The sequence below is a fragment of the Mauremys mutica genome, chromosome 12, assembly GCF_020497125.1.
Source record: "Mauremys mutica isolate MM-2020 ecotype Southern chromosome 12, ASM2049712v1, whole genome shotgun sequence".
NCBI classification, from domain to species: Eukaryota; Metazoa; Chordata; order Testudines; family Geoemydidae; genus Mauremys; species Mauremys mutica.
Genome location: NC_059083.1, coordinates 44,014,143 through 44,039,766, shown reverse-complemented (window position 1 = coordinate 44,039,766; position 25,624 = coordinate 44,014,143). Strand labels below are relative to the sequence as shown.

General features: G+C 52.5%; 1 protein-coding gene across 1 annotated transcript in view; it reads left to right on the top strand.

The window, feature by feature from the left end:
• LOC123345952 (butyrophilin subfamily 1 member A1-like) overlaps window positions 1–22,785 on the top strand; it is a 33,396-nt gene extending 10,611 nt beyond the window's left edge. The window contains exons 5-10 of the mRNA XM_044983091.1: window positions 5,159–5,440; window positions 7,350–7,466; window positions 18,754–18,774; window positions 18,983–19,003; window positions 19,111–19,137; window positions 22,176–22,785. Of these exons, the coding sequence (XP_044839026.1) occupies window positions 5,159–5,440; window positions 7,350–7,466; window positions 18,754–18,774; window positions 18,983–19,003; window positions 19,111–19,137; window positions 22,176–22,735 (1,028 nt within the window). The 3' untranslated portion in view covers window positions 22,736–22,785. The remainder of the gene's footprint in view (window positions 1–5,158; window positions 5,441–7,349; window positions 7,467–18,753; window positions 18,775–18,982; window positions 19,004–19,110; window positions 19,138–22,175) is intronic.
• The last annotated feature ends 2,839 nt before the right edge of the window (window positions 22,786–25,624 follow it).

Below are 25,624 nucleotides of genomic sequence, written 5' to 3'. Positions count from 1 at the left end.
GCCGAGCAAACAGGAAGGGGACTTCTAAATTCCCAAGGAATTTAAAGGGTGGGGCTGAAGGTTGGTCACCCGAGGGCAGGGCAGTAGAGTTCTAATCGATGACCAGAAAGGTGAGAACAGGTGTGTGGGACACCTCCTGGAGGCCAATAGCAGTGCTGTAATTGACCAGGGTGTCTACACTGGCCCCAGCACAGAAAGCCGTACGCCTCTTGTCAGGCTGGTTGTTTTACAGCTCTTCAGCTGCACAGTGTCTGTGCACAAAGTGGCTTGCCAGTGTGTACACCTCGGGAGTTACACTGCAGAAAGCTCCTTTGCTGTGCGGAAACTTGCCAGCGTAAACAAGGCCTCACATTGTCTTGAAAATTGCTGCGACTCGTTAGAGCCAGGGGTTGGTTAGTGGCCCAAATTTAAGGTCTTTAGAGCAAGGAATTAACGAGCCACACAAACACCCCTAAATAGTCAGGTGACATTAATATGTTGTGGATATTACAATTATTTTGTGCACACAAGGGGGAAAATGGCTGATCCTCCCCAAACTGATGACACCAGCTGGGATTGATCTCAGCACATGTCTGGCCCCTTCAGGGTAACAGTGGTTGATACACAGGGCCCTGTAGCCCAGACCCTGGTCTAAGAGTGGGAGAATTGAGGAATTCTCCACCGCCAGCACACGTAGAGGCAGGAGGCCTGACCCCTGAAGGTGCTGTCAGAGAGACCAGCAAGAGGACAGAGATGCAGCTAGTTCTGTAACCATGACATGAGGTTTAGGCCAGGTGTGGTGAACTCCTGGTCTCCATTCAAACACTGAGCCTGCTACACACAAACCACCCCTGACTTGCAAAATGTTATCGTCTTATCACCTTTGCCCTGAGGATTCCTTGTGGGACGTTGCCTTCACTTACCCCTTACCAAGCCCTGGTGATCACTGGCATATCTGACACCAGGCTGCTGATAATCCCCATGGCAAGGAGTCTGTGCCCTGCTACTGACACAGCCTGCACCACTCAGTGCTGAAATGAGGCATGATCAATCCCTTAAGGTACACCTGCACCTCTCTGCATATCACAGTGACAGCGCTGCTAATATGCTCCAAATAATTCCCTCCGCTAGTCAGTACAGCTACACCGAGCACAGTGCATGCAGCTTTCGTGCATGCAGCCAATTCCCAGTGGTTATTGCCATCTCCAAAGGGGCAGAGTTAAGGTTTTGTGAGTGTTTACCTTCACTATGGATTTCCTGGGTTTTAGAGGTCTGAGTTTTGCTGAATGGCAGGAGATAACACAGAGTTAAGGTTGCCTGGAGGTAACTGAGTTTTTTGTCAATGAATAGACATGAGGAAGGATTACAGGAAGGAGGCATTGTTTGTGTTGTGTTCCACAGATTTGAATTGCAGCATGTATCTGCCTGCAGTGCAGCTGCATTCCCTGTGTTCAGTGTAGCTGTACTGACCAGTGGAGAGAGTAGTGGGAACAGGGTCTCAGAGCTGTCACTGTGATATGGAAGGGCAGGAGATAATATCACCAGGCAACCTGAACTCTGTGCTAGCCAAAGTTTTATCAGTGAATTTTCTAGTTGGTGGGTTTTTTTGTGGGTTTTTTTTGTATTTTTTAACAGAAAGGAAAACATTTGTTGTAGGAGCTGGTGGCCACTTACGTGGTTGTAGTTCTCACCTAGGTTTGCAGTTGCTACATGACTGTGCCTAAGTAATAACCAAAAGCATAGTATGGTGCTTTTCCATTAGTAGACCTGAAAGAGCTTCACATCATTATCCCCATTTTACAGATGGGGAAACTGAGGCACAGAGCAGAGAAGTGAGTTTCCCAAGGTCACCCAGCAGCTCAGTGGCAGAGCAAGGAATAGTCCCAGTCCTGGGAACTCTCTGTTAGGCCACTGAGTTGCTCCGAGGTTGCCCATTGCCCCTCCCCCCTGTATGTTCTGTGATAGTGCAGTGGGGATAATGGTCGTGCTCTGCAATGTTCGCAGTGTGTAGCTGGTAACAGGGCTGGTGAGAGAAATCTCATCCCAGGTCCCTGTCCCAACACCTTGACAGTTTTATTACCCAGCGGCTACTTTAAGCATGTGAGAGGAGACTGGTGTGTCTGTCTCCTTCTCCACCATCCCCCACAACATGTAGCTCCCCTCTGCCCTGCGTTTCTGGGTGCCCACATCACCGGCAGCAGCTTACTGGTGGGCCCCACACTCCCTCGGTGATGTAGCCTGAGCTGCACACTGAGCTGGGCTGCTCACCCCAACTACCAGACCTAGCTGGGCCCCCTGCCACTGGTCCAGCCAGACTTCCCCAGGACCCCAGCCATGTTGCAGGCCCACCCAATCCAACTCCCCCTCCCCCACACACTCCGGCAACCCCACACAGGGGTGATGTGTATTTTAACTATTCATGTCCTGCATTTAAGATGTTTACATTTTCACCACATTCAGCCCCCACCCCACTCACCTGTGATCACAGATCATATGAGGGGGTTAGACACCCCAAGAGTGAGAGGGTCTTCCAGATCCCAGGACATACAGTGGGAAGAAAAGGAATTCAGAGCCCTGCAAAAGGGTAGGGCTCCCCAGATCAGGAAAGGGGAGAATTTGGGGCTGACAGGACTCCCTGCCTCTAAACTCACAACTTTTACTGTCACCCCTCACACTATCAAATCCCTCCCATCCCCCTCCTTTCCCTTACCTGAGGAGGCTCCAACCCTTTTTTCCTCCCCTTCCACCCATTCCAATTTATCCCCCTCCTCATAATACCCACATGCCTTGCTGCAGACCTAACCCCTGTTCCTATCTCCTCTTCCATCCCCATCACCCTTCCCAGCGAGTGTTTGCCGTGTAATTTATTTTCTTTTCAAATATAGTTTCAGCACATTCTGAATTATCGCCTGGATACCGATTACATCTCAAAAAAGAAAAACAAAATCACAACAAAAAATCCACCCACCTTGAAATAGGCCTTGTCTACACTGCCAACTTTTGTTGACAAAAGTTACGCTGGCAATCAAAAAGCGCTATAATAATGTAGCCCTTCTGCCAGCTGGAGTGGGCAGCAAGAAGGGCTGGGTTCAATATCCAGGGGGCTCCTTTTCGACAATATAAACAAAACCGGCTTGAGCCCCCACCCAGTAAGGTGGGAAAATTTCACTCTACCCTCTGGGCACTTCTAAGAGGCAATTCTTCCCCTCTCGCAAGCACAGAGTCTGAGATAGAAATAGTTTCTTTAATAAAAGTAACCAAGCATTAATCTGAGAGAACAGCACAAGCGATATTCATGAACTCAAAAGCATCAGCAAGACACTCTCCGCAGAGTGTGCTGGGCAGTGTCCTTTGCTTCAGGCTCTTGAGTCCAACAACCAAGTTCTTGCAGTGTGTCCCTCGTTTAACCACCACTCACAGTTGTTGTGCCTGGTCAGCACAGACTCAGAGTTCATAGGTACATCTGTGTGCATGTTGCTCCTGCCATGAGCGGGGGGAGGGGGGAAAATGCACCCGCTGGCCACCTGTCCACTGCTCCCACCATCCGTCCGCACCGGCCGCCTGCCTGCTGGTCCCACCGGCCACTTGCTTACTGCTCCCACTAGCCACCCCTGCCGACCGCCTGCCCGCTGCTCCTGTTGGCCAACTGCTCCCTGCTCCCACCTGCCCACTACTCCTGCCGGCTGCCTGCTCGCTGCTCCCACTGGCTGCCTGCTCACTGCTCCTGCCAGCCACCTGCCCTCTGCTCCCACCTGCCACTCCCACTGGGTCGCTACTCCCACAGGCCGGATTAAGATAATTCAGATTAAGATGATTTTATTTCAGTTTAGCTCATCAGTAAAAGTGTGGCCTGGGGCAGAAGGCAATACCTTAACCCTGCATTTTTTTGTTATCTAATATCTGTGTTTTGTGTGTGTGTTTCCTGGCTCTCAGAGGAGTCCAGTTTTCTGCTGCCAACTTCTGTGCTCTGGAAGGGTACAAGGCACAGCCGAGGCAACCTGGACTCCCCAGTAACAACATTTTTTGGTAGTGAATTAATTTAACGTTTGTCTATACCAGGGGCAGGCAATTTTTTTGGCCTGACGGCTGCATCGGATTTCAGAAATTGCATGGAGGGCTGGTTAGGGGAGGCTGTGCCTACCCAAACAGCCAGGCATGGCCCTGCCCTGCCCCCTATCTGACCCCTCCTGCTTCTTGCCCCCTGATGGCCCCTCTGGGACTCCTGCCCCATCCAACCCCGCTGTTCCCTGATGGCCCCCCTGGATCCCCTGCCCTATCCACGCCCCCTGCTCTCTGTCCCTTGACCACCCCCAGACCTCCCACCTCTAACTGCCCCCCGCCAACCCATCCAACCCCCCCTCTCCTTCATACCTGCCCCTCCCCGGGATTCCAGCCCCATCCAACACCCCTTTTCCCTGCCCTCTGACTGCCCCGGCCCCTGACCACCACCCCTGAATTCCCCTGCCCTCTATCCAACTCCCCTCCCTCGCTCCCTTCCCCCTTACAGCGCTGCCTGGAGCACTGGTGGCTGGCGGTGCAGCTGCACCAGGACAGGCACCGTGTTGCCCAGCTGGAACCAGCCACGCACCATGCAGCACAGAGCACCGGGTCAGGCTGGGCTCTGCAGCTGCGCTACCCAGAGCATTGCGCCAGCAGTGCAGTGAGTGGAGGCTGCGGTGGAGGGGGAAGAGTGAAGAAGGGGCCAGGGGGTTAGTCTCCCAGGCCAGGAACTCAGGGGCCGGGCAGAACGGTCCCACGGGCCGGATTTGGCCCGGATGCCATAGTTTGCCCACCTCTGGTCTATACATACACATGCACTGGTTACAATGAAGTAGTGCAAAATCCTATATGGACACTCTTAAATGGTTTGGAAATGGTTTATATTAATGTAGCTTGAGTCGATTCCTTCTTGATATGAAAGTGTCCACACAGGGTTTGCACTGGTTTAAAAAAAAACACTTTAATGAAACTGGAGCAAGTTTGTGCATAGAACAGCCCTGACATTAAGATTAATTCTATCAAATTGGAATCTGGCCAGTTTAACTAATCAACCACATCCATGGACTCACATTCAGTTCTCAGTTTAATAGGAAATGGCTTTTGATAACTGTGTAATAAAACTTTTGGCTCATTACTGGGCACTGTAGGATTATCACAAGTTCATTTATTTCTTCTGTAGGTTTGGGCTCTGCTCCTGCCATCTCTGTGGAGGGACATCAGGACGGAGGGATCCGGGTGGTGTGTCGATCAGCTGGATGGTACCCAAAGCCTGAAGCTCAGTGGAGAGATCTCCAGGGGCAGCTCTTACCATCAGCCTCTGAAAACATATCCCCAGAGGCCAGTGGCCTGTTTCAAACAGAGATTGCCATTGTTCTAACAGAAGAGTCCAAACAGAGAGTGTCCTGCTGTGTCAGGAACCCGCGACTCAACCAGGAGAGAGAGTCAGAGATTTCCATAGCAGGTCAGTGCCTGTTTGTGCTGCACGTGGATAGACTGAGACGCTGCAGACATGGGTGGAGAATATTTGTCATTGTGTCTCTTGTTTATTGGCCTGAACCTTCAATGTGCTCAGCACATCTTGTAAAGTCCTGTGCAACCTCAGTTCTCTTTTGATATGTCTACACTGCAATTCAAAACCTGCTGGTGACCCAGGCCAGCTGGCTCAGGCTAAGGGCCTCAGGCTAGGGACCTGTTAAATTGTGGTATAGATGTCTGAGCTTTGTCTGGACCCTGCTACATGCACTAAAAATTCCATGCTGTGCTTTGATCTACCCCACTTTAAAATGGGAACAGATCAAAGTGCACCAGGGAACTTTTAGTGCAGTGCAGAAGGGGCACACAGCCAGTTAGTGCGCAGCAGGCCAGTGCGCAGTGGATTTACACCCCAGCCTGCCGCACACTAACTGTGCCTATAGATGAGCCACCGTAGAGCAAGGTGGGTGAGTTGTGCCTGCTGCCTTAGGGAGATGCCTGCCTCTCTGGTCTGGGGTTCTTGTGTATTCAGATTCTGGATTCTAAGAAATAAAGTCATGATCACTGCAGCCTTCCAGCAGGAGTATTTATGCTTGCATCTCACTCTGTGTGTGTGTGTGTGTGTGTGTGCATATGCGCGCACACTGTGAACATCACAATTCTCTGTGGGGGAGGGAATTCTCCTTTGTTCTCAGTGAGAGTTGTGGGTTCTGAGTATTTATGAAAATCTGGGTAATAAAGTCACTTTCCTAGCACAAGAGAGCCCTGAATATGGCCTGAGCGTTGCTACTTAGATTACATCTGAAAATACCAGCAGTAAAAGTTCAGGCCCCAAATATGCAGAAACAAAATCTTACCTTTTTAGAAAAAAAGGTCCTGATTTTATGTGTTATCTACCAAATAACTTGGTTACTATCGAATGAATATTTCATCACTATAATAGTAAGAATGTTGTATTTGTAAAGCATTATTTGTCTGAGGTGTCATAGTGCTGCACTGCTGGTTAGTCTATGATATGCCCAGTATTACCTGACTGTTCACAGCACACACGGAGAGTTAGAAACAAAACATAAATACTGTTCCTGAAAGGCTGCAGTGTCACACTGCTTTATTTCTAAGAATCCAGAACTCTAACATGCCACAGTCAACTACAGAGAAAGACAAAGCAGACTGCTCCCTAAGGCAGAGAGGCAGAACCAAACCCACCCTGCTCTAGGCTGGCTCTTTGCCGTCTGACTGCAGAGGACCCAGATGCACGCTCCCTACAGAGCCCCTTAGCCTGCAAACAGGACCAGGAATCCCCTCAGGATTTCAGGTGTCAACTTGTAATTTTTACATGGTTTTCAATACACCACACTAATCACTTAGCAAGAACCCTCTAGAGACAGCCATTGCTCCAAGGCCCAGGAAAGAGGATGCCGGGGGAATTTTTACTCTGAATCTCCAAGCTCAGTTTTGTTTTTATTAAAATCCTGCATTAACATATTTTGGGCCAGATTCCTTCATGTGGCTGAACCCCAGTGAGCACAGGGGTGTCGGGAAGCTCCTCACAACTCTCTGATTCTGAGGGCCAGTCTGCACTGGCTTCAGCCTTGGGATCACTTAGAGCAGCCTAGGGAATGCCTGAATTTACACCAGTGGGGGATGGTGTAGTATAATGGAGCTGCACCCTACCCTCTCCCCTCCCTCAACACACCCCCTCCCATTAATTAACCATGTTCAGTAACCAGGCAAAAGCTTGGGTTTTGATTGGCTTAATAATAAAGCACAAAGCAGCCACATTTCCTTGTGTATTACCCTGTGAGACTCTTAACTAGTCACAGCATCACCACTGTCCCTGTGTCCTGCCTTCATTCTGTGCGTGTTTGCTCCCAAGTCAATGGCGCTTTCTCTTGCAGAGCTGTTTTTACCAAGGGTCAATCCCTGGATGGTGGCTCTGGGTGTGATCCTGTCTCTCCTGGCTGTTCTCATTGGCCTGGCCAGTTACTGCTTCTGTTGGCAACACAGAGCGAAAGGTGAAGTAACAAAAGGGGGGAATTTGGTGAGAGAGAGCGAGAGAGAGAGAGAAACAAAACCAAAAGTAAAGATACAGGGATTAAGAGATTAAGGGGCTTTGATTCTATGTTTGGAGGAGTTTCAGGCAATGGGAGCTGGGCTGAGGGTGAAGAGGAAGCTGAATAAATTATGATCATGTTTGAACCAAGAAGCGTCAAGTGGTTTCACCCATTCAGTTCTCACTCAGGAATCCCAATCAAATGTGATTCTGAACTGTTCCCTGGGGATCAGCCTGGCTCAGGTTGCTGGGCTTGGAGCGCCAACATACGTAACTTGGCTGCTCACAGGAAAACCAGAATGCAAAGCCGGGCAGGGGGAACTTATGACCCAATTCTGCCCTTCAGACTGTGCATGAACCCCCCACCTCCCATCTCCCCATGCAGGTGAGTAGGAGCTGTGGATGGGCAGAGTAGTGGCTGTGCAGATGGAAAGGTTAGCAGTTACCTTATCTACACTAAGGCCTTGGCTACACTTGAGAGTTACAGCGCTGGTGCTGGCTTTACAGCACTGTAACTTACTCCCCGTCCACACTGGCAAGGCACATATAGTGCTGTATGCAAATAGCCTTCAGACCAGATAAGCAATTCCAGTCCTAATAACCACTGGGAAGCATTTCTTGCTCAATTTTATCCTACTTTTTCTACAGCAAGTTACAGTGGATCAGTATATTTGATTTGGGAGAAATGAAGTAACAGCTGCCCAAACTGAGCTTGAGCAATCCTGAATTTTGAGGTGTTCAAATCTGGAAGGCAGGTGCTTGGGGTGGGGGGAGGGGGAGTTGGAGTTGTGGCTTCACGGGGGAGCACAGCAGCATGTATGCAGCAGCGTGTCTGCCGCTGCGCGGAGCCAGACACGCTGGTCTGAGTGGCACGGTAAAGGGGCTGGGGGTTGGAGAAGGGGTAGAGGGTTCCGGGGGGGCAGTCAAGGGACAGGGAGCGAGGGGGTTGGATGGGGCGGAGGTTCGGGGGGCAGTCAGGGGACAGGCAGAGGTTGAATAGGCATGAGAGTCCCAGGGGTTTGTCAGGGGACAGGTAAGGGGTGGGGTCCTAGGGGGGAAGTTGGGGGGGGGGTCTCAGGAAGGGGCAGTTGGGGACAAGGAGAAGGGAGGCTTAAATAGGGGGTGGGGTCCCAAGGTGCAGTTAGGGGCAGGAGTCCCGGGAGGGGGTGATCAGGGGACAGGGAGCGAGGGGGGGGGGTTGGACGGGTTGGGGTTTCTGTGGGGGGCAGAGGGATTATGGGACACTTCCAGAGGCCAATTGATTGCTTTCTGTGATGTGATGTGTTTACAGTGCTGGAGCCTCGGCACTTTAAGGCTTATGACTCTCGTCGAGATATTTTTTTTGCAACACTGCAACTAAGGAGTTTCTGCACACACAGTGGCTTGGCAGTGTGCACACCTCGGGAGTTACAATGCAGAAAGCTGCTTTACTGCACAGTAGCTTGCCAGTGTAAACAAGGCCTATAAAAAGTGAAATAAGGACAACCCAGGGAATTACAGACCAGTCAGCCTAACTTCTGTACCTGGAAAGATAATGGAGCAAATGATTAAGCAATCAATTTGCAAACCTCTAGAAGATAATAAAGTGATAAGAAACAGTCAGCATGAATTTGTCAAGAACAAATTGTGTCAAATCAACTTGATAGCTTTCTTTGACAGGGTAACAAGCTTTGTGGATAGGGGGGAAGTGGTAGACGTGGTATATCTTGACTCATAAACAAACTAGGAAAATGCAACCTAGATGGAGCTACTATAAGGTGGGTGCAAAACTGGTTGGCCAATGTACATGGCAGAGGGGCATTGCTGGCACATGATGGCATATATCACATTTGGTAGATGTGCAGGTGAATGAGCCCCAGATGGTATAGTTGACGTGGTTAGGTCCTATGATGGTGCCCCTTGAATAGATATGTGGACAGAGTTGGCACTGGGGTTTGTTGCAGGGTTTGGTTCCTGGGTTACTGTTTTTGTTGTGTGGTATGTGGTTGCTGGTGAGTATTTGCTTCAGGTTGGGGGGCTGTCTGTAAGCGAGGACTGATCTGTCTCCCAAGATCTGTGAGAGTGAGGGATCGTTCTTCAGGATAGGTTGTAGATCCTTTATGATGTGCTGGAGAGGTTTTAGTTGGGGACTGAAGGTGACAGCTAGTGGCATTCTGTTATTTTCTTTGTTGGGCCTGTCCTGTAGTAGGTGACTTCTGGGTACCCTTCTGGCTCTGTCAATCTGTTTCTTCACTTCAGCAGGTGGGTACTATAGTTTTAAGAATGCTTGATAGAGATCCTGTAGGTGTTTGTCTCTGTCTGAGGGATTGGAGCAAATGTTGTTGTATTTTAGCGCTTGGCTGTAGACAATGGATCGTGTGATGTGGTCTGGATGAAAGCTGGAGGCATGTAGGTAAGAATAGAGGTCAGTAGGCTTCCGGTATAGGGTGGTGTTTATGTGACCCATTGCTTATTTGCACTGTAGTGTCTAGGAAGTGGATCTCTTGTGTGGACTGGTCCAGGCTGAGGTCGATGGTGGGGTGGAAATTGTTGAAATCCTGGTGGAATTCCTCAAGGGCCTCCTTCCCATGGGTCCAGATGAGGAGGATGTCATCAAACTAGATGTCAGTAAACAAGTAAACAACTCTCCCCCTTTTCTCCCCCTAGAGACGCTGCGATCTGATCTGGAGAGCGAGAAAGGTCAGTGTCTGGGGCCAATGGGGTGGGTTAAGGGTTATATGAGAATGTTTCCCAAAAATGTGTCCGATCAGTAAACTAGAGATTGCCGAGCAGGGGAGACATTTGGAATGAAGCCAAAGGGAGGCTGGGACTCAGTGTAAAGATTGTCACAGCTGGGGATTCCCTCCCTCGCCCCTGGGGACCCAGCTGTGCCTGGAGGGCCCATGGGCAATGATGGCTCAGGCTGTGGATACGGAGCTGGGTGGGCTGCAGGGCCTGCAGCAGGGACACTACAGAGCAATGGGGAGTGGTGATGGGTGAGAAATCAGCAGACCCCATGGGTGAAAGTGGGTTGGTACGGGCCAATACGGCGGACCGGGAAGAAGTGGCCACTGGTACCGGCCCATATGCAGCCAACATTAAAGTGCTGTCGCAGCAGCACTTTAACATCGCTGCCCCTTTTGTCCCCCCCCCCCCATTGGCGGTCCTGCTGGACCCTACCGGCAGGGCTGCCGACAGGAGAGAGGAGGAGTAAAAGGGGCAGCTGCCCCGGGGGCTGGGGCTCCCAGTTGCTGCCACCAGTACTGTGGCCAGAGCCCTGGGCCCTTTTAAATCACCGCCGGAGCCCCGTGTGGTATGGGCCAGGGAGCGCGTATGGGATGGCTGGGAAAGGCTGAGCCCCCAGCCCCGCCCCTTCTCCCCGAGGCCCTGCCCCTTCCAGGGGCCTGGAGCCGGGGCCCCATGCCAGTAAGTCTTCTGTGTTACTTTCACCCCTCGCAGAGCTGCTCCCTTCAGCAGGTGTTGGGAGGGAAGGTATTTGCACAGAGACGATTCCAATAGGGAGGGAGGGGAGAGGGAGAGTAAATGCAAGTTCTGGAGAAAGTGCAAAACACCCGTGGGATGGAACAGTTACAGATAACGTGCTGGTGTTTGAAGGGGTGATGGGGAATGTCTCTGTATTGGCACCAGAGCCCAAGCAGTGAGCTCAGGGCTGCTCACGCTGACACAGACGGGCTCGAAAGGGAAGGGGCCAATTGTCCTAAAACCCCTTGAAAGTTACAGACACAGCACCCGGAGCCCAGGCCTGAGTCGCCCTAGCCTGGCTGGGCCAGAGTCATTGCTGAGGACTGTGAGACTTGTACAGTATTTAACTGAATCCCTCACATGGGATCCCCCCTTCCACAGCCATGTAAAAAGGGAAGGGGCAGGATTTCACCCTCAGTGACCATGGTGTGTGTGTGTGTGTGTGTGTGTGTGTGTGTGTGTGAGTGTGTGTGTGTGTGTTCTGGTATCCAGGACCAGGAGGCATTTCGTACTTGGGGGAAGGGAGGGAGAATGTATCTCCCCTCTCCCCTCCCCGTTTTAGCAGGCACAGAGCTCACACTGTATTTCGATAGAGGAGGGAGGGGCCTGAATTCACTGTTCCTCACCCCGGCAACCTTTGATGACAGGTAGCTGCCCCACTGCCCTCTGCCCTTGCCCCACTGCCGCCCTCCCCAGTACCTGTCCTTATCCAGCTGTGAGGGAGAAGCACAAAAGCTGGATGTTTCTGATTAAATGATCAGCACTGAGATAATTGCAAATAGTGACAATTAAATTGTCATCAATCAGGCTTTAGTGTCAGCATCCCAACCCCACTGTGCTGAGTATGAGCAGCAAACAGCGCTGCCTGCAGACTCAGGCAGATCTCCCTGGGCTGGAGCACTGCTTACACCCGGGTCACTTGATCAGTGTCACCTTTATACCCAGAAAGGCTGGACACATTTTAATATATGGAGGGTGAGATTTTCACCCACCTCTCAACTGCATCATGTTCAGTAAAAGGACCAGAGCAGCGTAACAGGGCTCCTGAAAACCTGGATCCAGCCGGGGGCAGATTCCTCCACTGCAGCAAGGACATAAAACAGCTGCAGGCTGCCCTTTGAGGACCCCCTCACAAGCCCTATTGTAGGGGACATATGTGAGATGGGACTGGGACAAGGGGGGGGGTGTCAGGGCGGGACCACAGTGCAAGGGCTGAGCCTTAAGGAAAATGGCGCCCTGGGTAGACTTGTATTTTGGTGCCCCTGTCCCCTGTGGGCACAGTGCTTCCCCCTATTTCCCTGTTCCCTGTGGGTGCCCCCAGTGATCCTGGCCCCCACGGGCTCCCCTTCACTCCAACCCCTGCACTGTGCCCCCTCCTCCCCAACCCCTGCCCCCCGTACCCCTAATCCCTTCACTCCCCACCTCCTCTGCTCCTAAACTCTCTCTCCATCCTGTGTCCCCAACCCCTGCACTGTGCCCCCTTTGCCCCAACCCCAGGCCCCATATCCCTAATTGCTTCACTCCCCACCTCCTGCGCTCCTAACCCCTGCCCCTGTCCTGTGTCCCTAACCCCTGCACCCCCTTCCTGTGCCCATGTGGGAAAAGTGACCTGAATGCACGGAGCATCTGGCATTGCTGCTCCCTCCCACCCTTGAACACTGCTCCTCTGAACACCCCTAGGGGCTGGGGGGGCACGATGGAGGAGCGATGTCAAAGTTCCCTGCATCCCAGGTCACTTTCCCTGCCTGGGCTGCGTAAGGGGAGGGCAGGAGAGCAACAGCTCCTGATGTCTCGCCTCTGTGAGTTTGCTTTGCTCCCCTGCCAGCCAGGAGCAGTTTCTGATATTACATAAACTAAGCCAGAAAAACTCACTCTTCTTACAGAATGTGTGTGTTGCCGTGGAGTTATACACCGGTGTAACAAAGGCGGTTTAAATTGCCAGTTTACCTTGTACCTGTGTAACTTTCCCATGCAGACAAGCCCTGCATTGCTGCGGGGTAGGGTGACCAGATCACAGGGATGAAATATCGGGATACGGGGGGGGGGGGGGGAAGGAGGGGCGGAGCAAAAAAAATGGCGGCAGAGCAAAAAAAAAAAAAAGCAGTTTTGCAGGGGCCGGGGGCATTAGCAGGACCCAGCCGCGCCGCCGGATTGCACACAGCGCCCCAGCCGCGCGCACTGCATTCCCCGCGGAGCCTCCCACCCCGGGCACATGAGACTCGTCCCACTGCAGGCGGGGAGCCCCACGCCTCTCCCGCTCAGCTACACTCCAGCAGCTCCTTCCCGGCAGGGCAAGATGCTGGAGCGCAGCCGAGCGGAAGAGGCGCAGGATTCCCCAGCAGCGTCGGGGAAGTTTATCGGTTCGGGGGATCCTGGCCGGCCCTTCCTTCCCCCACGTGTCTCGCCCCCGAAGCCCCTCTCCACCACATGTCTCCGGTGGGCAGCCCACACCCCCGGGCCACGCCGCTCACCCGGGCCCTGCCTGCTCCGTGCTGCCCCTGGACCCACCATGCTGCCCCGTGGACTGCAGGGCTGGAGCAGCCTCCGCGCTGCACTGCAGCGATCCCGGCCCCAGCCAGCCATGGCTTGTGTGCCCAGACTGCTGCACAGGGGCGCCTCCTCCCCAGGTTCGGGTTGGGATCCAATGGGGCAGTGAGGGGGCGGGGCTGGGGGCAGGGATTTGGTGAGGGATCCAATGGGGGAAGGAAGGGGCGGAGTCGGGCCGGGGGGCAAGAGCCCCTCCGGGCTCCGCCTGTGCACGGGAGCGGAGGGCAAAATTGTTTGTTTGTCCAGTGTCCCGACCGAACATTGGTCAGGACGCGGGACAAACAAGCAAATATCGGGACAGTCTCGATAAAATCGGGACATCTGGTCACCCTGCTGCGGGGGTTGATTTGGTATCCAGAGCACCCAAGATCAGGAGGATACAGGGCAGGGCCTGAGCCCTCACATGCTCCTGGGCTGCAGGTTCTGAGCGCAAAATCTCACCCTGAGAGTTTAGGTCACGGAGCATAATTATGTGGCAAATCTTTAACAAGAGGGTAGCACATTTTGTTGATTACATAGGCCCAGTAGTAATCCCAGCTGGGCTCCTCCCCATCTCCATCCCCCTTCAACTGGGTCCCTCTTCTCCCCACTCTGGCCATAACCTTATCGAGCTTGGTGAAAAGCAGAAAACTGGAAAAATTAATTTCCACTAAAATCAGGCTTTTCTGATTGTTACCCAGATCAATAGCGTTCAGACCAGGGCAGGGATGAGAATGGCCTGGCTGGACTCCGGGGGTGAGGAGACCAGCTGGGTGTCTGGCTGACACTGGGGCAAGAAGTGCAGCTGGGGAGGGGATGACTGGAGTGTAATGAGGGGCCTGCTGACCCTAACTCTAACCTCACCCACAGCTTAAACCCTAACCCTGAGGTCACTGCCTCATCCTGTATCTTGAGGGATCAAATGGTGATTTTAGTGGAAATCCGGCTTTTACAGTTCTCCGGTTTTCACCAAAATCAGGAGGTTTCTGCCCACTGAAGCCTAGAACATGCCCTGAAACGCTGGAGCTGATGGGACGTGGTTTTCAAAAGTTCTCCCAGTACAGATGGACAGAAACGCCACCGAGTTGAGTGTGGGGCCTCCCTTCACTCAGCCAGAGGGGAAAGGAGATAGACATTTACTTGTGTTTTAACTGCACTAGGCCTTGTGTCCACAGTATAATGCTCGCAATGGGAATAGTTAGGCAGAGCACCTCTATGGGTATGGCTACACTTGCGAGTTGCAGCGCTGGTAGTTTGCAGCGCTGGTCGTCCAGCTGTGCAAGGCCAGCGCTGGAGTGTGGCCACACTGACAGCTACCAGCGCTGCAGTGTGGCCACATTTGCAGCATTTGCAGCGCTGTACTGAGAGGTGCATTGTGGGCAGCTATCCCACAGAGCACCTTGTCCGATTTTGGCGCTGAGTATTGTGGGAAGGGGAAGGAAGTGTGTGGGTCTTTCCGTTTCCTGTGCCAACGCCCCGTGGTGCATCGCTTCACTTCCCAGCAGTCACAGTGTTCCCGTCCACGTTTCTTGCCATTGTGAGTGCAGCACGCTTTCTGTGTGAAATGGAGCCTGAGCTGCTGAGGACTTTGCTGATGACTGTCACCAGCACATCACGTTTGGCAGTTGAGCTATTCTTTCAGCTCCAAAGTGACAGTGAGGAGTCCGACGATGATCAGGATTTGCCTGACGCGTGTGACATGAAATTGCTTGTGGCGGTAACGGACATGCTCAGCACCGTGGAACGCCGCTTTTGGGCTCGGGAAACAAGCACTGAGTGGTGGGATCACATAGTCATGGAAGTCTGGGATGACGAGCAGTGGCTGCAGAACTTTCAGATGAGAAAAGCCACTTTCATGGGACTGTGTGCTGAACTCGCCCCCACCCTGCGGCGCAAGGACACGAGATTGAGAGCTGCCCTGACGGTGGAAAAGCGGGTGGCTATTGCAATCTGGAAGCTGGCAACTCCAGACAGCTACCGGTCGGTTGGGAACCAGTTTGGAGTGGGAAAGTTGACCGTGGGAATCGTTTTGATGCAAGTTTGCAGGGCCATTAATCGCATCCGGCTAAGAAGGACCGTGACTGTGGGGAACGTGCAGGACATTGTAGATGGCTTTGCAGAAATGGGTTTCCCTAACTGTGGAGGGGCAATAGATGAGACGCATATTCCTATTCTGGCACCACCCCACCTAGCCACCGAGTACGTTAATCGGAAGGGGTATTTCTCTATGGTTCTCCAGGCGCTTGTGGATCACCGTGGGCGTTTCATTGACATTTACACAGGCTGGCCTGGAAAGGTGCATGATGCACGCATCTTTCGGAACAGTGGCCTGTTCAGGAAGCTGCAGGACGGGACATTTTTCCCAGACCGGAAGATCACAGTAGGGGACGTTGAAATGCCCATTGTGATCCTTGGGGACCCTGCTTACCCGGTAATGCCTTGGCTCATGAAACCCTATACAGGGAAGCTGGACAGGAGCAAGGATCGTTTCAACTACAGGCTGAGCCGGTGCCAAATGACTGTGGAGTGTGCTTTCGGGCATTTAAAGGGGCACTGGCGAGCGCTTTATGGGAAGCTAGACTTGGGGGAAAGCAGCATCCCTGCGGTTATATCCACGTGCTGCACCCTCCATAATATTTGTGAAGGGAAGGGTGAAACATTCAGCCAGGCATGGACCAATGAGGTACAAGTCCTGGAGGCTGAATTTGCACAGCCAGAGAGCAGGGCTACTAGAGATGCCCACAACAGTGCTAAAAGGATTAGGGATGCCTTGAGGGAGGAATTAGAGGCTGAAAGCCAACAGTAATGGTTTTTTCCTTGACCGGGAGTGAACTGCACTGGTTACAGTGCTTTTAAGTGCCTGTGTTTTCCTTGGGGTTTGTTACCTGTGTTTTCCTTGGGGTTTGTTATCTTTCACTTTATGCAATAATAAAAACCGTTTCATAATCAAAGAAATCATTTATTTAAAAAAAAAAAGTAAAAGGGCAGGGGGGTTGGTTGTTGGACTGTACATTCATAGGTTTGTATATGTAGTGCCAGGAGTGCTGTGCACCTCAGGATTGTACTGTTGCATGGTGATGGGGGTTGAGTGCAGAGGGTAAGGGTCGTAGTTCTCTGGGCTCATAGGTGACCGTACAGGTGTCAGGGGCAGCTGGTGGTGCTGTAGATAAGAACCTGGATGCTGGGGAACGGGGTTTGGAGCTGACATTGGTGCACAAGGGCAAGAGCTTTGGGAGGGGGAGGGGTTGGCACGGTAGTGCTCTGCCTGCATGGCTACCAGTGACTGCATACAGTCTGTTTGGCGCGCCATGAGGCTTATAAGCTGCCTCGTGGTTTTCTTCAGCGACAACTCCTTTCTCCTGCTTTGTGTTTCCCTCCAGTGCTGAATTTTGCCTCTCCATTCCTGCGTCGTTTTATTGTCTCTTGCACACTGATTCATGACTGCCTTCACCAAGTCCTCCTTGCTTTTCTTAGGCTTCCTCCTTAGGTTCTGAAGTTTTTTTTCAGTCTCTGATAAGGCCGGTCCAGGACTAGTCAAGGACACTATAAAAATACAGCAAATGATACATTTTAAGAGAGCATGCACTGTGTATAATCTCAGTGAGTTACTTTCCAGTCTCACACTGTAGCATTCCTCAGACATTTCAAACACACCTAGAGAATTCACAGACTCACAGAAATGGTAAGTGAGGGTAAGGCAGTAGAGTAGAAGTCAATAAAACCTGGGAGATATGTTTGCCTGGTTTGCCTGGGCAGGGGGCTTCTTGGTTCATGGGTGCACTGCTGTTTGTGGGTTTTGGGGAAGGCAGAAAGCTGCTGTTGGGACCGGCAATGAAACAGTGTGCCTCCCTCCATTTTAAACAGGAGTTAATACTTGAAGATATCTCCCTGCTGCGGGTTTCCTGGGAAGCAAGGGAGGGTCTCCTGCAACAATGCGGACTCCGCCCTGGCCCCTATGCAGCTTGCCTGTGTGCAGCAATGGTCCCCCCACCCCTCCTGGAACAGTGGCGCGGACGCGTTAGCCTGACTGGGACAGGGACCACACTGGCTCTCCCTTTAAACTTGCTCAACCGCATTGCCTATGCTCTTGCTGAAACTTTTGAGGAGATTACAGAGGCAGATTACCGCAACGTGATAGACCACATCAATGGGATATTCCACGTCTAGGCATGCAAGCATGCAGTCATACCACCCTCTCCTCTCCCAAAACATTTGCATTGCAATAAAAGCTGCTTACCTGGGACCTGTTCCTGTGATTCTTCTGAACCAAGTTCCAGGTGCTGCCACTGGCTAGCTTCCTCCTGGCTTGAGAAGAGCTCCTGACTGCATGCCTCCTGGGACTCCGGGGTGTCTCCCCCCATCACAGTAGCCTCACTGTCTGTTTGGATCGCCCCCTCCACCTCCCTCTCCTCTACCGGCTCTGAACTGTCCATCGTGGTCCTCGGATTTACAGAGGGGTCACCCCCATAAATCGCGTCCAGCTCCTTGTAAAAACAGCAGGTCATGGGGGCAGCGCCGGAGCGGTGATTTCCCTCGCGTGCTTTGCAATAGACTCTCCGCAGCTCCTTTACTTTAACCCTGCACTGCAGTGCGTCCCGGTCATGGCTCCTTTCCAGCATGTCTCTTGATACCTGGGCAAAGATATCATAATTCTTATGGCTAGAGCGCAGCTGTGCCTGCACAGATTCCTCCCCCCAAACACTGATGAGGTCCATCAGCTCACCATTGCTCCATGCTGGGGCTTGTTTGCCGCGTGGAGGCATGGTCACCTGGAAAGATTCACTGATTGCACTCCACACCTGGCTGAGCAAACAGGAAGGGGATTTTTAAAATTCCCGGGGCATTTAAAGGGCGGATCCCCTGAGGCCAGGGCAGTAGAGTCTGAGCTGATGAGCAGAGTGTCTGAACGGGCATTCTGGGATACATCCTTATACCCTGGAGGCCAATAACAGTGCTGGTGTGTGGCCACACTTGATGACCAGCGCTGCAGCACCAGCGCTGCAATCTTTATTCCCCATGCTGAGCCAGGTGTACGGCCAGCGCTGCAGCCAGGGAGTTGCAGCGCTGGATGTGCCCTGCAGGTGTGGACGGTTATTAATTGCAGCACTGGAAAGCCTCCACCAGCGTTGCAACTCGCAAATGTAGCCATACCCTATGTGTGTTCTACTTTCTACCAGTAGAAAAATGACTCCTATGAGCTTGCAATACTTTCAGATAAATCTTCTACCTTGTAACACATCTCTCCTGTTACTCACTTGCAGCGGCGCATCGAGCAGAGAGAGGTGAGTCCCTTTGTTCATTGCAATGGGTAAGGGAGGGGGAATCTCAAACTTTACAAGTTCCGAAGACACCCCCCACCCCCAGGGCAGGTATTCAGAGCTCACACTATGAACTGAGAGTCAGTTGGGTTTGTGTGGTATGGGAACTTGTTGAATAGCCTCCTTTATCTTTTATCACATGTTTACTCGTTTCTCTTTGCTTTACTTTTAGAGAAACTGCAGGGTGAACTCAGTAAGTTGCCTTTTATTTCTAGTATAAACCTTGCTACAAAATTGTATCGTATTCGGAGTGTCTGTGTTCAGGGGAGGTCTCATCTCTCTGTCTGTGTTTGGTTTCAGAGTGGAGAAGAGCCCTACTAAATGCAGGTAAATAAATTTGTGGTTTTGCTAATAGATAGTTATCATACCGAAATATATTCTCTTATCATAAACTTTGTTAGAGATTGTTTTCTATTCAGCAAGTCTGTGTTCAGGGCAGTTCTCATTTCTCTCTATTTGCTTGATTTCAGGTTGGGAAAAAGCCCGACAATATGCAGGTAACTGTGCTGTAAGCTCCGCTGAAATGAGATCTGTCAAAACCCCACCAGCCCCTGAGAGCTCTCTGCTCCTTTGCTTTGGAAAAATGCTGAGTAATTTCCCCTCCACTTCACCTTCCCAATATGGTATCTGGGTCGTGCCTGATAGACATTATCTCACCTAACCTTAATAGGCATTAAACTGCTCAAATCTCCCCTCCCAACAGCAGGGTTTTCATGCTCATACAGGCCTTTAACCTGCAATTTCCTTCTACAATACTCTGAAGGGCTAAGAGCTGGTCAGTGTCTCCATGGATTGGGCTGAGGCAGGCCCTGTCCCCAGTGCAGAGGCAGATGTTTTTATAACCAGACTGTGAAACTCATGGACACAAGTAAAACAAACTGTGCCCACACAGCAGCTTTCCTGTCTCTCAGCTGTGTCTGAGCTGTGTTTTACATTCACACCCAGCCTGCTGCCTGATCTCTGTGTGCACTGGTGCATGCTGGGGGCGATTGGGCAGCGCCAGCAGAGGTTAGCAAGCCCAGGGGACATGCGCACACATAGCAGCACCAGTAGCCCAGGGGTCAATGAATTCTGGGGTATCCTACCACACAGAGCTGGGAGGGAGGGGGGCGCTCTGGCCACCATCTCCTCAGGGAAGCCAAGGCCTGAACAGGCCGCAGGGATGGTTCCTCCCCAGGGAGAGGTTCCAGCAGGCGTCAGGGCTGAGCCACGTTGGCAGGACAGTGGGGGGACTCACACGGCCGTTGTGATGTCTTCGTATCCTCGATACACAGAGCTCCAGCAGCTGGGGTGTAAACCCCACTCGTACCCCCAGCACGAAGGGGGTGGCTGGCAAAGTCAATAGATGGAGACACCTGAGCCCCTGGGGCTCTGAGATGGTCTCTGTGACCATTATCCGCTCTGGGAGATGCCCAGGTGCAGCTGCAGAGGGTCTGTGCCGCTAGCATCGTCCATGGGACAAATGGCTCTGGGCAGAGAGTTCAGGCTGGAGCCGAGTCTCCATTTTCAGCCTGATTTGTGGGGGTGAGATCAGGGGCCCAGGGGCTCCTGCCCCTCCCTTACCCTTCCCTCACCCCTGTGAGGGACCCTGGACCCAGCATCTATTCTGACCCCTCACCAACATCCCTCCCTCTCTTCTCACTCCCTTTCTGCTCCCCTGGGCTCCTGCCCCTCTACTCCCACTTTGCTCCCTGGCACATGCCCCTGCCCTCCACCTATCTCTGCCCCACTGGAACAGCCCATCCCTTCTCCCCCTGCCCTCCTGGCATCTGCCCCTCTCCCCCAAACATCCTCTGCACCCTGGAGCCCACCCATCACTTCACACCCCCGCTATGTCCTGGCATCCACCTCTCCCCTTTCCCTCCTCTGTGCCATGTCTCCCACCCGACCCCTCACCCTCCTCTGCTGTCCTGACTTTCACCCTTCTTACTCCCCTCAGCCCTCCTGACACCTGCCCCTCTCCCCACCCTCTCTGACCCCTGGCACCCGCCCCTTCCCTCGCCCCCCTGTGCCCACCCCTCCTCTAGCCCCACTCTGACCCCCTGGCACCTGCCTCTCCCCAATCCCCTCTGCTAACACCTCCCTCTGCCCACCTGCCCTGCCTCTCACCCCTCTCTGCCCCCTGGTGCTTCTCCCTCCCCTCCTCTGCCCTCCCTGTGCCTGCCCTTCTGCTCAACCCCCTCAATCCCCTGGCACCTGCCCTTCCCTTTACCAGCTGCCCCCTCCTGCTGCCTGCCCCTTCCCTCACCCTGCCCCCCAACACCTGATACTCCCCTTGTCCCCTTCCTTCCTGGTGCCCAGCCCCTCCCCACCCTCTGCCCCACTGACCCTGCTCTCCTCTCCCCCCTCTGCCACCATCACCCAGGCCACCTTCTCTTTGTCACTCCTGCCCTTCCCCTCCCCCTCTGGCTCCGTGACACCTGCACCCCTCACCACCCCTCCAGTCCCCTGGTGCCAGCTCCTCCTCTGCCCCAAGTCCCAGCTCTACCCTGGCCCCATCTGCCTCCCTGGTGCCTGCTTTTTCCTTTGCCTGCCTGGTGCAAGTCCCTTCCCTCGCCCCCCTGGTCTCAGCCCTTCCCTTCACCTAAGCACTGCCCCACCCCTCCCCTCCCCCTCTCCTAACCTCTGGGCCCCACCCTCCCTTCAGCCTCCCTCTGCCTCCCTGGTGCCCACATCTCCCTGCACGCGCCTCTGCCCCCCTGGGGCCTGCCCTTCTCCTCACCCCTCTCTCTGCCCCCTTCTGCTCACCTGCTCCCTCACCCCCCATTCTGCCCCTTTGGCACCAATGACTGTTCATTCGCTTCCCCCCATGGTTCCACCTCCCCACTCCTCATCATCTCACCCCCTGGCAGCTCACCCTGCCCTTGATTTCCCCTGCCCCATTGGAGTTCCCCCATTCCCTCACACCCCTCTGCCCCCTGGTGCCTGCCCCTTCCCTTGCTTCCCTGTGCCCCCTGGGGTCCATCCCCTTCTTCTGCCCTGGTGCCCACCCCTCCCCCAAACCCCTGCAGCCCCCTGGAACCTGCCCTTCCCTTCACCCCCCTCTGCCCCCTGGTGCCCCTCCCTTCCCTTATCACCCCATAGCCCTTGTGCCTGCCCCACCCCTATGTCCCTCCCTCCACCCACTCTGCTCCGGTCACCTCCCCCTCCCCTTTCCTCTTCCCTCCCCCGCTCCGCTGACACCTCACCCCTCCTACTCCTCCTGCCCTTTCCTCTCATTGTCTCCTCACAGGCAGAAGGGCCCTGACTCCACTCACGCAATGCCCCCTCCCCCCACAGTGATTAACGGGGCTGCAGGTTAATTTCCCTTTGATCCCAGTGACCAGCCCCTGCCCCCGGCCCTGATTCTGTGACTCTCTCCGCAGTGGACGTGACTCTGGATCCAGACACGGCAAATCCCAAACTCGTCCTGTCTGAGGATCGGAAACGTGTGAGAAATGGAGACAAACGCCAGGATCTGCCCGACAACCCTGAGAGATTTGATCATTATCCCTGTGTCCTGGACGCTGAGGGGTTCACGGGCGGGAGGCGTTACTGGGAGGTGGAGGTGGGAGACAAGACAGGCTGGGAACTGGGGGTTTGTAGGGAATCTGTGAGCAGGAAGGGATGGTTCATAGCCACACCTGGGAATGGATACTGGGCCGTGTGGCTGAGGGATGGGGGATACAAGGCCTGCACATACCCCAGGACCCCCCTCCCCGTGAGCGTCAGGCCCAGCTGGGTGGGGATTTTCCTGGACTATGATGCGGGCGAGGTCTCGTTTTACAATGTGACTGACAGGTCCCATCTCTTCACTTTCACTGACACCTTCTCCGGGACGCTCCGCCCTTATTTCTATCCTGGTGTCAACACCTGGGGTACAAACGCGGCTCCCCTGATAATCTGCCCGGTCCCAGCTCAGGCCGGAGGGAATCTCGGTCCCTGACAGTGACCCCGCGGCACAGACTGGCCCCTCCCAGCCCAGCTGCTCTTCCCGCCCCCAGTGGTGGGGGCCAGTTACTGCAGCAACTGGACTTTCTGTGCTGACCTGACGCTGCCAGTTTCCCTTTTCAACTGGAGGTTCCAGTCGAAAACTGAACACCTGGCAACCCCCAGCCCCCACCTTTCCCGTCCCCTGCCCCAGGGGTAGCAGATGGTGGGGGATGGGGTCATTCACTCCAGTCAGAATTTTCTACCCCTGTGAAATAAGTGTAAATATGAAAGAAAAATATTATTTTAATTTAGAAAATATTATTGTAACAAGGTGTAAATACAAGAATATTTTACTTTACATTTCAACAGTATTTCAAAAACAAGCATATAAATATATTTGTAGAAATGGAATTATTTACATTTTTTTGTTTCCCTCAAATCTATAGTGAAGGTTAACTTCTCTAAATAACGTCATTTGTATTTCAACTGTGGAATTTCAAGAAATCCAAAATATTTATCTTAACAAAATAAACTATTAAATTGTCAGACTGGGTTGTTCAGTTCAATGTACATGTGTCATAAACATCACAACTACACACATGTGCAGCTGCTCTCTCTCTCCCTCTCCCCCTCTCTTTATTGTCTTGACTGGTTCTCTCTGGAAGGCAGGGAAGCTACACCCACCTCCTGCACTACACCTTTGAAAATTAATAGTTGAAAAAATGATAGAATTAATTAAGCAATATATTTAAGTTAACTCACACAAGATTATATAATAATCTTTGAACTTCTGTCAGCATTAATTCATGTGATTTTTAACTTTCTATCTACATATAATTGGTAATCAAGATATGACCCTTCCTTTCTTTTTCTCACATCAATTAACAAAACACAGTCCCCAACCTCAAATGCTCTCTTCCTATAGCTAGAAATCTCTTCTACAATCTGCAGTTTTTAGTTTATTTTTTTTAGACATATTATTTACAGGCAATGTACTGTCACTGTGCACTGTTGATTTCAATGTACTGCCAGGCTCTTCACGTTCTTGGTTATAAAGACACAACAAATGTAGTTTGATAAAGAAACAGAGAAGGGGTTGTGTTCCTTTACTCAGTCATCACAAATTAACTTAATTGTATTAAAGACGCCGGCAGTTAATGACACATAACATGAAATTTGGTGAAGCTTTTTGGTAAACTTTTCTTCTTGGCCATAAATCAGTTGAAAGGGTGATATTTTTGTTGTCATGTGAGGTTTAGAGTACAAAGAATAGAAAGTTTCTCCAGGAAATTCCTCTGGGTTCTGTCCACCACCTTCTCTAATGCTCTGTAAAAATAGTGACTGATTGATCTAATTCCTTGAAATTAGCTGTTGAACCTAATTTCTTGAAGATCTAGCTGAGCAGAGTCTGAGGGGAGGCACATCACATGGCATTGCTAGGACCCCTTTTTGTTTTAAACTTGATGCGTTATGAACATTTTCAATGTAATAATTCAGTTTTGAAGATTTATTCACAATATGCCATTCATGCCAGAGTGCTCTAAGCGTACCTTGATTATTTGAAAATAAATACCCTAAAATTATCTTTTAACGGATTCATGTGTGCTTTTTATCAAAGCTATGTGTTTTTCCTAAGGGAAATATTAATCTAAAAATAGATAATTTTTCCCATAAAATTGCCTTCAGAAATATCTGCGTTCCTTTCCCTAGTTCTCACTGAATTCTGTGTAATTACTGTGTTCTCTTATCCAATCTTACTGTGTTATTACATGGGGAAATATGTTGGCAAATAGGTTAATATACAACACGGTTTTTACTATCTGACAAGACACAATAATGTGTTGTCACTCACAATTTGCAGCATGAAGTGTCATGAAGAGATTGCAGGCAATGTTCATTTTTAAATTTCTAACTCTGAATGGGCTCCCCCATCAGTTCCTGCAACCCCTGGCTGGCAGACCTCTGTGTGAATGAAGCAGCAGGCAGTCTGCCAGTGAACCTCCACTAAGCACTTTTTATGGTGCATCACAACATAGCAGCAGTTACGAGAAGCCCCCTTCCTGCTCCAATTGAGAATCTTATACTGCTGCTTTCTTCTCAGCACTGAGCTAGTGACTTCCTCAGGCTCCCTACAGGTGCAAGTGATCCCCTCTGCCCTTCCAAACCCAAACTACTCAGTCCCTCCTACCAGTGATGAGCTGTCAAAATCATAACAACCGGTTCCCTCCTCACCCCAGGAGGGATCATGTCCCACCCCCCACGTTCCTTGATGCCCCCCACCCCAGGGACCCCTGCCCCATGCACCCCCCTTCCCTGTACCCTGACTGCCCCCCGCCACGGCATCCAACCCCTCCTCTCATTCCTGATGGCCCCCCAGGACCCCTGCCCCATCCAACCACCCCTTCTCTCTATCCCCTGACAGCCCCTGGAACCCTTGCCCCTGACTGCCTCCCACTGCCCCATCCGACCCCTGATCCTTTCTGACTGCCCCACCAGGACCCTTGCCCCTATTCAATCCCCCTGTTCCCTGCCCTCTGACCCCCCCTGACCCCTATCCACCCCCCCACCCCCAAACTCCCCTGTTCTCTCTCCAACACCCCCTCCCTGCCCCCTTACCGCGCTGCCTGGATGTGGCTGGCGGCGCTACAGTCTGGCCGCAGCTGGAGCCGAGAGCCCGGGGATGCAGGACCGGGGCAGGAGTCGCGCGGCCAGAGCCAGGCGGCTGGCCTGCCGGAGCTGGGGTGGACCGCGCCCAGACCCACGCTGCCGGAGCTGGAGCCCGGCCCGCCGCCGCACCCGAACCCGCGCTGCCGGAGCCCAGCATCTGGGTAGGTGGGGTCGCGGCCGCCGCCATGCCCGGAACCGGGCTGCAGCTGGAGCCGGGCGGCCGGGGCCGCGGGGC